Source organism: Opisthocomus hoazin, chromosome 8, assembly GCF_030867145.1.
Source record: "Opisthocomus hoazin isolate bOpiHoa1 chromosome 8, bOpiHoa1.hap1, whole genome shotgun sequence".
In the NCBI taxonomy this organism is placed as follows: domain Eukaryota; kingdom Metazoa; phylum Chordata; class Aves; order Opisthocomiformes; family Opisthocomidae; genus Opisthocomus; species Opisthocomus hoazin.
Window position 1 is genome coordinate 41,632,621 of NC_134421.1, and position 16,899 is coordinate 41,649,519.

A 16,899-nucleotide genomic window follows, 5' to 3' on the forward strand; every position below is an offset into this window, starting at 1 on the left:
ATAAGACAGCTTTTGACTCTGTACAGCATATTCCTGTACAGAGAAGGCATAGCCTCCACCAGATATTTTTGTCATAGTTAGTCATCAGCACCCTGAAAATCTTCTGTTCACCTGAGAGCATGCTTCCATCTGTTTAATAAACTTTAGACAGCCCAAGCAATTGCTTTTGTTAGCATGCTTAAATAACCACTATGGCACCATTATTTCATTTTTCCTGAAAAAAAAAGGCAGAATAAGATGTGCTTTTTGAACAGAAGCCGTTAGAACACACTATTATGCTTAAAACTGGAAGGAGAAAGTCCAGATTTTGTTGAGAAGTTTTACCATTTTCTGTTGATATATTTCATTTTCCTGATCAATTTTAATTGCTGGTCAATGTATATTTACACAAATTTAGGAAGCTAAACACAATGAAGAACAGAATAACTGTCAACTAATGATGCAGTAGATAATATAATGTTATCAGTCCAAACAAATGATACAAACTTAGCCTGATCTATAGAAAAGATATGTATTTTGGGCAGAAAATTATTAAGGCATGAAATTGCTCTACCAACTTTAAATTCTTTAGCTCAGATCTTTAGGCTTGGTGTAAAACTGGAAAAAAAAATCCATTGCTTGGAGTGGCGGGGCTTATTAACTTAAACATAAAAAGCAGGTTTTTTACTGTGAGGGTGGTCAGACCCTGAAAGAGGATGCCCAAGGAGGTAATGGAGTCTGTCCCTGGAGATTATCACAAGCTGTTGGGATACAGTCCTGACCAACCAGATGCAGATTACACCCTGCTTTGAGCAGGCAGGTTGGACTAGACGTTCCTTTCACCCTCAACTATGCTGTGATACTGTGGTTTTAAAACAACCTAACAATCAATGTAGATGATTGAAAATAATTCACTGGGAAGAAGATAAATACCTTTGATTGTGATTCTGTAATTTGCTATTATTGGCAAAAAAGCTAATAACGTGAAATTAATCATTCCTGAAATTAGAGTTCCTTATATTGTTACCACATTCTGAAATACAATGAAGTGAGTATGAGATCCAGTTGACATCAGAAGTTCTCAGTTCTGCTAACTTAGACTCCAGGTCCCAGAGGGCAATGAACTAGGATGGCTTTTGTTGCCTGAGGCATATGATGCAACCTAAGGTAGTATATATTTTTTTTCCACAAGTATGTTGTGGACTGCAATCCTCATTTGTAGGATATGCGAGTACTAACTGTGTCCATTCTATAGTGAAAATGCTGATGTCATCCTCATTGTACTAGAGATTCCCTCTGCCTGAAAATAAGCTGGAAAAGAAAGCAACAAAATGACTTCACTGCTTTTCCTGTATCAGTGAAAACACATACATCTTTGGCATGTGGAAGAGCTAATCTTACCTAGATCAGTAACATGTCACAGAAAAACACAGTGAAAACAGAGAATAATTTCTCTTTAGAAAAGAGCAGAAATATTCATTGCTATCTTCAGATGCCTGCATCTTTTTTAGCATATCAGAGTTACGAAACAAAAGTAATGTCCTTCTATACATTCACAGTCACTATATATGATTATTGGAAAACAAATGTACTAACGCAAAGTCTGTTGTTTACGTGCTATAGTGCTTAGTCACTCATTTCTTTAGAAAAGTTATTGTTTTGCATCAATAGCAGAATATTAGTTTCTTAGAGAAGCTGAGACAATTATTTGATTTACATCTTTATACTGAACATTTGTTGTTGTAGTTCTACTATTACTATAATTGTGTCCTTAAGTTTATGCAGAAATATTGGTGAATGTAAACAGAAGCCTGAGATCAGTACTGTCTCTTAAGCCATGATTTTCAACAACTCTAACTTCAGAGATAACTTTAAAGACCCCACTTATTTTGTGAAAAATATGAAGAAAGCAAAGACAGAAGGTTATGTAGTTTTCTCTGATATGAAGGTAGAAACATATGGTCCTTGTATAGTCATGCTCATGTATGCTTTTCAAGTTCTGATAGGATAACAGGATCACCTGTATTATAGTAACTTTTGCTAGAAGTATCCTATCATTCTTCCTGACCCACTTCTTCCTCCAAAAACTCATGTTCATGAGTAATTTATGAATATGGTAACCACTTCCAAAACTAGGAAAGTCTTTCTGTGGTGAAAACTAACTACAGTTGAATGAGTGAAATGGGACTTCTGAAGAATTATCTGTATAATTTTGGACATTTGTTTTCAGATAGGTTAACTACGACAACAGGAGAACGTGATAGAATCAGGACTTAATGTTATCAACCAACTAGCCAAGAAAACTGGGAGGAATATCCAGTGCGTAATCATCAAGGTGGCTTGATGAGAAAAGTCCCTTATGGATGGACCTCCTGGTTTTCTGTAATCATAAACCACATGGTCTATGAATGAGCATCCAGTTAATATCTTCCTGGCTGTAGCTGACTTGCCTCGTAACTTTTGAGATCCCAAATCAGGGACTATTATGCAAGACAGACCTCTTCTCAGATCTCTGATCATATTGCCTAAGTACCATATTATGTATTTAGAGGATGTTAAGTGACTAAAATCCTTTCTTCTTTGGGGGGAGGGGGGTGGATGTGGGGTGGCTTGGGAGCTATGCTTTCAGAGTTGAACAGAAAACTGGTAGTGAAATAGCAAGGGTGAGCAGTATAGTGCATCAGACACTTGAGAACCTATAGGGTCAAACCAAGACTGAACCTAAGCAAGAAAAAGAAGAAACTTATGTGATCCAGTTTTGCCTTACCCTACTCCTTACATTCAACTGACAAAGACTTAATTCTGGAAGAAATGGGACACGGAAGAAGTTGTCCTTTTCCTTTTCTTACCAATCTCACTCGCTCCTCGTCAGCAATATATTTCCCTGTGATCATCGAAATCCTTGTTTCCGAGTTTCTGATTCTGATAGCACTGTTACCTCCAAAGGGAGAGCAGGTTAGTACCTGCACTAGCCATGATTGTCCTTGGGCAGAATAAAAAAACCCTGATTATCAAATGTTTTCATATCTGCTGCAGTTCCTAGGCCAGACGCACAGTTCCAACACGACGACAGCAGAAGTGGTGGATAAATGCCTGCCCTGGCAGTCCTCTCCGAGACTGAACTCCTCAGGGCATCAGAGTCCAGCAGATTTCTCTCCACCCTCCCATGGCTGCGGTGAACAGCTTGTGTTTGCACTCACAGAGAACACGATGGACGACAAATCTCTGAGCCAGGGACCATTCACGAAGGAAATCTAGGGCTAACGTTTCCCTTTAAATTCAATGTGATTACTAATAGAGACTAACTAAAACCTAAGATTCAATGTGAAATGTGATATAAACAAGTGAAGAATAGGTTAAAAGAAGACTAACAGCGCCTTTCAGTGTACTACTTTGTATAAATCTAAGTGTGCGTATTTAATATTTAATAGCTCATCATGAACTATAAACCACTGAACCAATAAATTAGTCTTTTGTACAGTATTTGCAATGTCTTTCTGAAGTCCAATTACGAAAGTGCTTCCCCTTCCCAATTAATCTGGGTTGTTACTTTCTTAAATGTTGAGATACTTTATGCATGATTTCCCTTTTGTAAAACCATGCTGAATATCTAAGCAGTACAACACAACGGATTATGCAGCGGTATAAATAATGCAGACCTTGAGAGTTAATTGAAGCACAAGGCAAGACAGAGTCATGGCCTGAACTTTCAATTGCTACTTGCCAAAGTAATTCTAATTGACCTCAACGGGACTGTGCATGAGAGTTCAAATTACTCCTGTGAGTAAATGTTAGGAGGTTAGGTCCTTATCGCTCCAGCACGTCTGAAGCAGCTTATTTTTCAGACATGCTGGAATTTTTCTTTTAAGCACTACCATTGAAGAAAATTAATTAAAACATTTCAAAGAAACCGAAAATCTTCCTTTAAAAATATATTTTTACTCTGATTAATATAATCTGGAACAAAATTTACACCATTACAATTTTTCTTCATAGGTGCTTAAGACACACTAAATTTTTCTTTATTCTTCCCTTTTCCCTTTTGGTATATAATTTTCATCCTTTGACTGAGATAGGGGCGAATGGTTCTTTCTTCAGCATTTCTCCTTCCTTATCTGACTCTATTATGTAAAAACAAAACTGGAAGAATTAAGCATCTCCCAGTTGTGCTTTCCAATAGAAAATTACAGTACTGCAAACAGACTACTGGGCCACAGGAGGCACATTGTGGGATATATGATGACAGCAGGGCTTTGAAATTCAAATGTAGCTCTTTTTCTTTGAAATCCTGCCATGGGTGTAGCGCTCTCAGCACTGCCCTGAAGCTGAAACAGCTGCTTTAGTTTCCTTTTACAGTGATTTACTAATCATTCAGCTGGAAGAAGAGGGGCTCAATTCTATAATTTGGTAACAAGTGAACAAAAAGGCACACTGTACTTGGTAGACGAGCTTTTGATAACTCAGAGTAATACAAAATCACAAGAATCTTAAGAACTGCACTTTCTGTGACTGTGATGCTTCTCTTTCTCAGATGCCCTGACAGACTCAGTGTACTGGAGAATCCAGTAAACTTGCACTTAAATATTTAAGGTGGATAAAACTTCAGCTTTTCTTAGCAGTGAAAGTGACCTTTAACATAAGGCTGAGCTACCCAGTTATTTATTTCCGCAGCTGCTACTGAAAACTCTCTGTTTTTTAATGTTTTACTGCTATCTTGCAACAATGCAGAACACATCACTGCTTTTCTGGAACGTGTACTTGTCTGTCATTTGAACAGCATGTCCTACAGCTTTAATAATAAAGCAGTGCAAGGCAAAGGTGAATCTCACAGCCAGGTGAAAGAGATGTTACTAATTAGGAGGCCTGAAAAGAAGAGTTATGCCCTCAGGACAGCAGGATAAAAATCTCCTCAAAACAAACCAAAAAACGTTAATGGTAACTAAACAGTAAAGAAGATGAGGCCATCCAAAACACAGAAAGCAAAGAGCAGGACAGGTACCAAACTTCGTCTATAAGGCATGCATTATGATATATTTATGTACAATATCTACAATAAAAAAATATATTGATATTTTTCTGTTTTCCTGTAATAGCATTGTTTGATGAGGTGGTTAATGTCTGCTCACATAACTTATGGAAACTTCTCATTTTAAATCTCAGGCTAGAGATCTCAGCTTACATTTAATTAAGATTGCTGAAACAGGTTCTTTGCGAAATATTTCGATCTGTTTCAATATATACCCTTACTTTTCCCCCCAAAGTTGCACACTTTTCCCTCCAGTTCAGTTTAATCTCTCTTGTATCCCCAATATTTTGAATACATCTAATGAGGGTTCTCATTTACCTGTTGCTGTGACCTAGATTCTCACTGTAGAGAATCCTCCTCCATGTACCAAACTCCAGGACATTTTACTTCACTGACAGACTTTTAAACATCTCCTGTTACACCGTCATACTTTCAGCAGGTCAGCAGAGACCAGTATTTTAGAGCATATTATCCCTCATGAGTCAACAGGGTAGATTGTCTGTTTTTATACTATCATTTTGTGAAAGAGGAAGGATGAACGTAGAAGCACCAAGCGTGACTTTACGGTACAGGCTATGCCGAGAGCAAACCCAACTGACAACACCCTGCAGTGTCCTTCAGCAAGTTCTTCCTAAGCACATAGCAGCTATCTTGTGTCTGTCATACAGTGTTGCCAGTCATAACACTGCAATAATTGACTCAGTCACAAATTCAGGGCTGCTTTTCTTACCCATGCACACAGAAACAGCTGTTTCACTGCCTTAGGGGTTCCTTTTCTTTGACACCTACTTGGCACAAGCTGTTTGCCAGGCACTTGCTGACACATTCAGTCAGTTTTGCTGCTGCTGCTTTTTAGTGCTGAAGCCTGGTAGGCTCAAACATACTCTAAAAGCTGCAAATCCAGCAAAAGTGCTCTATACATCCACAGAGACGGAGCACTGGAACAGGCTGCCCAGGGAGGTTGTGGAGTCTCCTTCTCTGGAGATATTCAAGACCCGCCTGGACAAGGTCCTGTGCAGCCTGCTGTAGGTGACCCTGCTTCGGCGGGGGGGTTGGACTAGATGACCCACAGAGGTCCCTTCCAACCCCTACTATTCTGTGATTCTGTGATTCTGTGAGATGAGGACTTGACTCTTTATGCCACCTTTACAATTCCTACACAAAATCAGTGTTGCAGTGGGGTGGCAAAGGACAGATGTAGTAAATGCAACTGCCATGGCAACACAATGGTAAAAATCATACCCCAGCAATATCCCTGTCAAAGGAGATGGCATAGCTTTGTTACTGTGACCCCATCTCCACAAGGATACTACAAGCAGAACACTGGACAGGATAACCAGGAGTACATTCACAAATTTTAGTGCTCTTAAGCACATTGGAAGCACATTTTGTTGTTCCACTTTTATGAACCATGGTATTTTTATCACCCCATTTATAATTTAGTATTGTCTGTCATGCAAAAACTACTCAAATATACGGTCTTCATTTATATTTGAAAAAATACCCTGATATTCCTCATATTCTTTTACTCATCCTCCCATAAGGTAATTAAGAATCTTACTTGCTATGGGAACGCCATTTGCTAACCAGTTTATGTTCGGCTTTGGGTTGCCATTAGCTCTGCAGATCAATGTCCCATCTTCTCCAGGAGACAAGACCAAGTTTCTGGGTGCTGTTATCCAGTATGGGGCAGCTGGGGTTAGGAAGAGAAACACAGCAATCTTTTTCCAAAATTATGTACAGAAAATCATAAGGCACAGTCATGGTAACCACAAGATAATTCAAACCAGGTATGTATAGATACAGACTTACATTTACACTGTTCTTTAAAAACAAAAAGAAAGCGACACTCAATGATTAACTGGCAGATTATACTTTGGCTAAACTGAGCTATTGGCTACCTGCTGCATTAAAAAAGGGGTAGCTATTTACTTCAAAATTCTGAGATAAATAACAAGAGGTTCTTTGTTTCATTTAGGGATGTCTGCTTTGAATCTAATTTGCCTTTCCTAAAGAAAGCAAAATTTGTCTGAGTATGGCATCTGCAGAGACTAGAGTGGTCTTCTGATTAATTTCAGAGATCTCCTTGCTCACAGTAGTTAGGCTGTCAGAAATTAATTTAGGTTCGGTTACATGAAAAGATTTGAAGGCAAGGGTGAAATTCATAAATGGCAAAATCCTCTGTCTTGCTGAATTGAATGGGTGATTGCAGTGGGGCCAGATGTTTACCTGAGACAGCTAAAAACACACAGAGATCTAAATGGATTGAATGCTGTCCTTACCAAAAGATATTCATCTGTGTCTCCATCTCTTTTACAATAAATAACCACAAACAGCATATGTTATCACATCTTGCAATTAAATTTCAGATTATGGATTGATGGACAGATGCAAATAGAAAATTAAACTTCTGCTCTTAAAAGGAGTTTGAATGTGATCACAAAATGATGCTGGTCTACAATAAAATAAATGGCTATTTAGCATGCAAAGTAAGCACTACAGTTGATTATTTCAATGACTAATTAGCTGTCATTACAGGTTTTTTTGTTTCATGATATTCAAAACATACTTACAATTCCTATCTGGAAAAACATAGTGCAAGTGTTTTTAGAACTAGTAAGACACCATCTCATGTAAAAAACATGAGGAAGACAGAAAACCAGAAATGTGAATTAAGAGAGTAAAAGGAAGAAGAGTATAAGACCATGAGACAAATAGTAAAATAGAGAAGAGAAAGAATCTGGGCTATATGAATGGAGAGCAGAAAAGATGGAGAATATAAGAAAGAGATGAAGAGAGATGGGGAGGAAACCAAAGGAAAGAAGCAGTTTAATCGCAGCTAATCAAAGGATCTAAAATAATTGTAGCATTGGTACAAGCTAAGAAATTATTTTACTACTGTTACAGTACAGTCTCAATTTAGCCTGTTGCTTTATAAAATAATGTATTAAAAAAGAAAATGAGATTAGAGATAGTAAAGTCCTTCCAGTGGTAGAACTCAGTCGGTTTAATGAACATTTCCTCTGGGTTTTTCTTTACCATTACCTTTCATCCTTTTAGCTATATTTTATCCTAGAAATCTTACTTCAATCTTGTATTCTGGACATTGACAATATTACATTAAGGATTATTTTAGTATTACCTTTCACAGTCACTGAAATGACATGATGAGCAGAACCTAATGTATTTCTTGCTATACATTTGTAGTTTCCAGAGTCAGCTTCAGAAACATCTATAATCTTGAGAGTTTTCTTAAAGTTTTCAAAAAATGTTCTGTTGGCTGGCAGTTCCCCACCCTCTTTAATCCAGCGGATTACTGGTGTGGGTCTGGAGAACAAAAAGCACAGATCAAATTAAGGGACTATGGAAAAGGAAGACAAGAGTTCAATGCATTAATTTTTTGAACATATATTTTACAAATAATTATTTTAAGAGTCTTTACCCAGATTTTGAGGCATGTCCAGCAAATGTGCAAAATATGCCAGCATTTGTTTCTAGGAAATGACAAGCCTCAGTAACACTGTCAATGGCCATCTGTTCGTAGGATTAATAATTATAGAATACATTTGTCTGCTGATATAATCTAAAAACCCTGATGGTTAAGAAATGAATACATGTGTATTTCAAATCTTATTGCACTTATATTATTAAATTCATGCTCACGGTGCTTTAAAAGACAGTTTCTAGATAATGACAAGTTTATAATTGTCCTTCATTTGAGAAATATCCCAATGCTTTGTGAATATCATCAATTTTACAGCAGAGCTGTAAGGAGACAAATATTTACTATGAGAAATCAAGAAAAAAACATCAGTGCTGAGTCAAGTATAGCTACTTGTCACTGGACGAAGTCTAAATCTTGACTGTGTCCCATGTTGTCCAATGAAGCTGAAAGCTGTCCAAACACATGGAGATATACTTTTAATATTACAAGAAATTATAAGGTGTTGCTTACTGTGTAGAATGTCCTCTCTCAAATAGTAATGAATCAAGGCAAATATCCCCTTAGCAAGCTAATATCACATCTTTTATAACAGAGACACGTAGCAAAGTTGACTTTCAAACATAGTATCAGTAATTAGGATTAGTTGCTTTAAACAAAATCTTGAATATGGCCCTTTCACAGAATCATAGAATAACAGAATCATAGGTTGGAAAAGACCTCTAAGATCATCAAGTCCAACCATTCACCCAACACCATCATGCTTACTAAACCATATCCCAAAGTGCCACAGCTACAAGTTTTTTGAACACTTCCAGGCATGGGGACTCCACCACTCCCCTGATGCAACTTGAGGCCATGGCTCTCCTCCTATCACTAGTTACTTCAGAGAAGAGCCTCACTACAACCTCCTTTCAGGAAGTTGTTGAAAGCAATAACGTACCTCCTCAGCCTCCTCTCCTCTGGACTAAACAGTCCCAACTCCCTCAGCCACTCCTCGTAAGACTTGTTCTCTAGACCCCTCACCAGCCTCATTGCCCTTCTCTGGACATGCTCCAGCAACTCAATGTCCTTCTTGCAGTGAGGGGCCCAAAACTGAACACAGTACTCCAGGTGCAGACTCACCAGTGCCGAGTACAGGGGCACGATCATCTCCCTGCTCCTGCTGGCCACACTATTCCTGATACAAGCCAGGATGCCACTGGCCTTCTTGGCCACCCGCGCACACTGCTGGCTCATGTTCAGCTGGCTGTCAACCAACACCCCAAGGTCCTTTCTTGCCAGGCAGCTTTCCAGCCACTCCTCCCCAAGCCTGTAACGTTGTATGGGGTTGTTGTGACCCAGGTGCAGGACCCGGCACTTGGCCTTGTTGAACCTCATACAGTTGGCCTCGGCCCATCGATCCAGTCTGTCCAGATCTCTCTGCAGAGCCTTACTACCCTCAAGCAGATTGACACTCCCACCCAGCTTGGTGTCATCTGCAAACTTACTGAGGGAGCATTCAATCCCCTCATCCAGATCATTGATAAAGATGTTAAACAAGACCGAACCCAAAACAGAGTGCTGGGAGACACCACTCGTGACTGGCTGCCACCTGGATTTAACTCCATTCACTATTCAATCCACCACTTTGTGGACAAGTATGTAAGCTTCCCTCATTGAATTACTTTTTTAAAAAAGTACATGACATCTAAAGACACAAAGACATACAATGTATAATATTCTATTCTTTCCCTCCACTTCCATTCAGCCATTTTACTGGAGTTTGGATTGCTGAATACTTTTATTGCAGGGTTGTCAAACAGCATGTAAGTACGTTGCAGATGAAGATTACCCCAGCTATTGCTACTCCCACTCATAGGTGTGGTTTTGCTAGTGGTGCTGATGCGAAGACACCTGAGCAGACCACAGCTGAGACAGAAACACTGCACTGATGGTTGTACCAAGCTGTGTCAAGTTGTGCATGAGCGTGCCCTGTGGAGATTATGCAAGTGAATAAATCTGCACGATACTGTGCTGCATCATTTGCAATTATTGGCTTTCCTCATGGCTACATGAGAGCACTCTGAATTATATGCTTCTATGCACTGTAAACATGTTTACAGTTCCTGAAATAGGTACTAAAGATTTTCCACTTCTGCACTAACCAATCTATTCTCAGAGTTCTTCCTGAGAATGAAATTGATTTAAGATCAAACTAGTTCATGAGTTAAATTGCTCTTCAGTCATTTTCTACTTGCACAATAACCAGCAAAAGCAAACTTGCATTACACGAAGAAACAAGTACTAATTAAACTCAATTACAATGAGAAATTGGATGTAAGGAGCTGAAGGTATGGTATGTTCTAACAACTCCCACCTAGCTGATCTACTAAGTAATTATTAGCATATGTGAGCAGCTTTTTCAGATTAGACCAGCAGATTCTTATCTATTTTTATATAATTTGAGAGCCTGATTGTAAATTTAGGAAAAAAACAGAGGCTTGATTCCTGAGTGCAGTTCTGCAGATGTGTGTCCAAGGTTATCCTATGGCATTTCTTGCTTGTGTCCTTTAAAAAAACAATGGTACAACCTGAATCCTGTGCATAGGGTTTGGGGACATGAGAATGCAGAGGCTATAATATTTATGTTCATAGTCAGTTTTAAAATCTGCTGATGCCCAAGTAAATGGTGGAGTTCCTTAAAAGAGCTTTTTCCATTTTACATTTCTGTTTCTTTGAAATACCTAACCTTATACAGTGGTAACATTTTAAGCATCTCTGAAATGTTTCCCTCTGTTTCTGTATTTTTCTTTAGAAATCTGTCTAAAAAATTACTCACATTCCTGCTGCAATGCACTCCAACAAAAGCACATTTCCTCTGAGTTCCACTTTGGTACTTGTGCTACCTGTCGGTGTTAGCAGAACTGGCTGCCTCTGTGTAACTGGCTTTGCTGGAACAAGAGAAAAAATAATTAATTTCTAAATATTATTACAATACTGATCAAATGCATACATCCATTCTCGTATTTTGGACGGAGATTTTGCTCCATGTTGGCCATTTATTTGAAAATCGTTGTGTTGCACAACTACACAGCTCAACATATCAGATTTTTGACATACATAACACATCTCAACCTGTTAAATGCTATAATTTTGAACACATACGTGAAAAATATTATTATTAAAGATGGGAGCAATTGATACATAGTTCTTACATACGCAGCTATGCAGTCTGGTGGATGGATGCTGAGCCTTAATCCTAAGCAGCCCCTATTCACTTCAGCAGCGCTATTACAGGGAGTAAGAGGTCACTGATGTGAGTCATAGTGCACGACTGAAAGTTACCAAAATTTCTGGGCTTCCATCAAAATACATATAAAGCAAAGTTACTGTATTCAGAAATATAAGACAAGGGGATAAAAGGTACACTCCACTTTGCAATATGCTTTGTTTAATATTTTCTAGACAATGTGAGGCATCTTTTCAGAAGCTAAGCCTTGTATTCTCCTCTTACTATATATTTAACTTTAATTCAAGCTGGTGCCCAGTCTGGTAATAAAGAACCATTGATTAACCCACAAGAAATAACCACAGTAAACAGACAGCTATAAATATAAGACCCATATCTGACATTATACTCAGTTGGCTTTTGAAGTATTCTGGTATTTCATTTGCTTTCATGGAAGTCAGAATAAGAGTGCTTTCTCTAATAACAGTGCTTTCTGTAAATATGCTAATGTTCTTTTATAGCAATTTTAAAATATAGGATTAAATTGCTCTAACGTGCAGTAGCAGTCTGAATCATTACAGTAAATTATTGTATTTTTTAAAAATGTGAGCAGAAACATAATAAACTCTTGTTTATAAGGGTACAGGATTTACTGATAGATTAACATAAAGGGAACACAATTTTAATAAAGTATGTGCTAAGAGTTCCTTAAAAACTAGTATATGAACAACTTAAAGTTGGGAGAAAAGGGCGGTCTAGAGTGAGGAATGCAATTGATAGTCACAGGCAATAACTAATTTACCCAGCTTCGGCACTGATAAGGACTGCTGACTCCTTTTGCAAGACTACGAAAACTCAGAATTACCTCTGGTATTTCTGAGTTGCGAGCCAACTGCATGGTGTTTTCCTCACTAATTGCAGCTAACATATCATTCTGTGTTCAGATACATATTTCTTGTTTGTTCCTGAATGACAGCCTATTTTTATGCAGAGAATTAAAGTATTCTGTGCCCCTGTTTTATTTTAGATTCCTGTAAGATATGGTTTAATATGTACAAAGCCTCATTTGACAGGAGAAAGACAAAAGCAGAAGAAACATCACGCATTTTTTATCTACCTCACACAACATCAAGTGGAGAGTCTAGAATCTCAAGTGTTACCATATCAGTGTTGCTCCAAAGTCAGCCTCACTAAACACACATATGCCTGCTTGGGCATATTTATTTCACAACATACAAAAGATCATTCAAGACAATTTAATGTAAAGGTCAGCTTAAACACCAGACAAACAAAACTCATCTTTCCCCTACAAAGTTATTTATACACATAGTATTAAGGTGTTTAGATTTCACACTTATGAAATATGTTAAAAATGAATAGTACATTCAATAAACTATTAAGGTGATGTGCATCTGTTAAATGCTTAATTGTTGTTATTTATTACGCAGCATGTGATATTGTATAGTCCTAGTGATAATGAACATATCACACTACTGGTTAAATCAGAGGAAAAATATAAAAATATAAAAAAGCAACACAGTATAGAAGCAATCAAATAGACAATTTTTAAAATATGCCCAGTGTGAAAGGAATAATTTACTATAAGAGTTTGTATTTTTTATGAGCCATATGTAACATTGAAACATTAAACCTGTGAAAGGATCACACTGTGCAGTCCCTTTCTAAAGTATGTATTATCACCAGCACTAATAGATACCTTTATTAGAAACTGAAAAAGGAGCAAAAGGTTAAGCAGCCACGTAGGTGAAGTTAGTTAACTAAGTGCTACTGTGAAACAAAGAGTATCAGTGGGGACCAGTGTAACTCACCACCATAAATATCAGTGTCACTCAAATTAGCAGCTATAGTGTCATTCAATGAATCCACTGAAATAAACAGAATATCATGAAGAATGCATACAAGAGGGATAAACCAAAGTACTGGGAATCAAAAGGTGATGATATGGCCACGGTGAGTTAATCAAATGATTGATTAATTTGTTTTGATAGTTACAATAATCATAATAGCTTGATATTCTTGGACATGAAAACCATTTGAAAACTATTATTTTTTACACTGTATTTTTTCAATATTTTAGCTCTTACAAAATATTTTATCAAAAGACAAAGCCTGATAAAGGGAAAAAATGTCAGCTTTTAAAACGAATTATATGTCAGGAATATTGGAGATTACATTTTAAGTTTATGCAGTAATATAATTTCTTATTCAGAATTACAATGACAAAATTCCCTAGCATAACACTACTTAACTTCGGCAAACAACTTGAGAATTCTGGATAAATACTATGTAAGTATGTAATTAGGTAAGGCAATACCTACTTGAAAAGACTTTTACAGATATGGGTTGTTTCTGCTGTATAGTTTGCGTATGATTAAATCTTGCATAGCAGATATAGTCCTCCCGGGTATCTTCTGGTTGTACATTAGAAAAATAAAGGTCTCCATTTAGACCTTGGGAAACTCTTTCACTTTGAGGCAGCCTTTGGAAAGCTAAGGGAAAACAACAACATGTTTATCTCAATTATAATACACACTCTTATTATTGTTATCTGCAGACTCCATATTTGTTCAATTACATTGTTTTGAGGTTTCTAAATGTATCAACCTTTCTAAGTTTCCTCTAGAGCTCCTTTGTCTTACCATTCTTCCCTAGTGTGTTAATCTACAACTTACATTAAGATCTCCAGCTGCTTTTGTCTTCATGCTTTTGGGGCTGCACGTCTGCTTTTTCTTCATTCTACAGAAATGGAAATTCTTCAAATTTTAACTTAGAGAGAAACTCCACCATCTGTGGTCTTGGTAAGCAATGATCAACTATGTACAAAAACTGCAAAAATTAAACTAATTCTGCATAAGAAACTCACCATTATCCATCCAAAATATTATAGGTGGTGGTAAGCCAACGGGAGGTCTGCAGTGTAATACTAGGGAATCACCTTCTCGAACCTGATTTGGTTCTAGTCTTTCTTTTGTCCACAAAGGGGATCCTATAGAAAGTAATTTTAACACACATACAAACTACAGATTGACAAAAATTCCAGAATTTAAGAAGAAATGAACATGATATTCTACAAAAACAGAAGAACTAAACGCATCAGAATGTTAAGTCCTACCACATTTACTAAAGATTTAATTTTTGTTCTTTTCTATGTTTTATTGGGAGAAAAGTAGGTTTTGTTCAAAACATATTTTACAGCAACTATTTGCTGAAAGTATAATCAACTGACTCAAATTATTTTGACTACTCACTAAAGGTTCTGTAACAGTAGCTTGGAAACTTTTAACTATGATAACGCAAAAAAAAAAAAAAAAGTGATGCACTAAATTAGGAAAAAAGGTAGACCTTCCTGAAACAGTATTACAGACACGCAGTTTTCTTAAAACATCTGAGAACAGCATATTTTAAGCTGAGAAGCTTGAAAAACTGATCTGAGATAAAAATGACATAAAAAGCCGTAGAAACAGTCTATCATTAATAAAAACTTTTTAGCTTTATCTTCTTTCTGGTCCCAGTGTGTTTTATATTAAAGCTATTATAAAAACTACGGTATACATGCATCAGAAATAGAATAAAAAATGTCCTCATGAATGATGTGCATTAAGAATTTAAACATCGTATTTTAATTGTAGTGTCACATACACAATCCAATTTTAAACATGATAGGTCATCCAGATGCGCTAAAAAACCTCCAGAAATAATTTTGGTTATTAAATTTTCTATGGAATATTGGAGAAAACATGCAATATATTATTAAATCTGAATATAAGAAACTATATAATACCTCCTAACATGACCACTTTGATGATTAAATTTTCAAGACAGGAAAAAAAAAAACCAAAACGTTCACAAGAAAATAAGCAAACCAAAGTGTTTCACATTTTACGAAGATTAAGTGTAACTTACTAGAAGGTCTTACAACAATATTGTTGGAAATGGCTGCTCCTCGTTCGTTTCTTGCTGTACACTGGTATATTCCTTCATATGCTTCTGCCTTCCCACCATTCATAATATTTATGACAAGAGTCCCTGAATTTGGTTTCATTGTTACCTGTGCATCTTTATCTATATCAAAATGCGTTCCATTGCGTGTCCAGGAGAAACTAAAATAATAAAAACAAAAAGAAAAGTTTCTTCTTCAGTTGCCTTTTGTAGATCATGTGTAGAGAAAGAAGAAAAAAGTAATTTCCAATAACACAGGTATTTTTTCTTTAGCAGACAAGTAACACTTGTTCCCAAACTAAATTAACTAATAAAGTAATAGAGTACTTTTTAATCTAAGAAATATGGCAATACTTTAAGATAAAAGGCTTGGCTGAACTTATTAACAGGAGCCATTTCAAAGTCAATATATAAAAAAAAATTACATTAAAAGATTCTGAAGTTAATCGTATACGCAAAAGAACTGATCTTCTTTCTACTACAGATGACACAGTAACATCTGCGAGAACTGATATTGCTAAAGCTGCATTAGCATTTCCATTATAAAACCAATTGTTAAAGGGGTTTATAAACCTGACTTTAAAAACTTGCTCTGGGCTGAAATGTGTCATCTCAGGTCCCAGCAGGAGACCATTTCTTTTAATTGGTTTAGCCATTTTAAATTTATGCAAGTGAATTAAAGACCATATCGTGAGTTTGATTTCTTTTCACTACTCTAACGCAAGCAACCATGATTCTTTAAATTAAATTTGGCAGTCTGATAGCCCATAATTAATCTGATAAATTTATACTGGTGTTACACGAAGCAAGTGATGTTTTGAAAAGTAGTCGCTAAAAATGAAGACTATTAGAACTCATAAAAAGAAAAAGTTAAAAAGCAGAGATTCATGGTCTACAACCTACTACTGTAAACACCAGTCTCTTACTTCTGCTTTGTTAATGGCTAAAAGTATAGTTCTGGAGAGCTAGACCAATGACTGTGAAGTGCTGAGCACTTACAGGTTCAAACCTTGTGAACAGCAGTTTTCTTACTTGTTACATTTCAGCTTCATAAATGCAAACACTACATATACTTTCTGTTTAGAATGTTTCCTAAAAGTATAAACACATGCAGTATTAGAAAGTGACTCAAATTGTGTGCTGACCTTCTGCAGCAGGAGGGCACGACTGCACATGCTATTTGCACTCTGTGGTGAGGGAGTGCAGAAGAACTGGACCTGACCAGCAGCGCTGCACCACACTGCAGTGTTTTTGGGAGGACGAGTGTGCACAGTGAACCAA

At 36.9% G+C, this 16,899-nt stretch overlaps 1 protein-coding gene across 28 annotated transcripts in view; it reads right to left on the bottom strand.

The window, feature by feature from the left end:
- NRCAM (neuronal cell adhesion molecule) overlaps positions 1 to 16,899 on the bottom strand; it is a 171,915-nt gene that overhangs the window by 55,301 nt on the left and 99,715 nt on the right. For 23 of the 28 annotated variants that reach the window (XM_075429490.1, XM_075429485.1, XM_075429487.1 and 20 more), the window contains 7 exons: positions 15,583 to 15,779; positions 14,543 to 14,665; positions 13,998 to 14,168; positions 13,488 to 13,544; positions 11,269 to 11,380; positions 8,148 to 8,332; positions 6,567 to 6,698 (listed from right to left, as the gene is read on the bottom strand). In XM_075429490.1, the coding sequence (XP_075285605.1) occupies positions 6,567 to 6,698; positions 8,148 to 8,332; positions 11,269 to 11,380; positions 13,488 to 13,544; positions 13,998 to 14,168; positions 14,543 to 14,665; positions 15,583 to 15,779 (977 nt within the window). The remainder of the gene's footprint in view (positions 1 to 6,566; positions 6,699 to 8,147; positions 8,333 to 11,268; positions 11,381 to 13,487; positions 13,545 to 13,997; positions 14,169 to 14,542; positions 14,666 to 15,582; positions 15,780 to 16,899) is intronic. The other 5 variants (XM_075429497.1, XM_075429495.1, XM_075429504.1 and 2 more) reach the window with 1 other exon arrangement.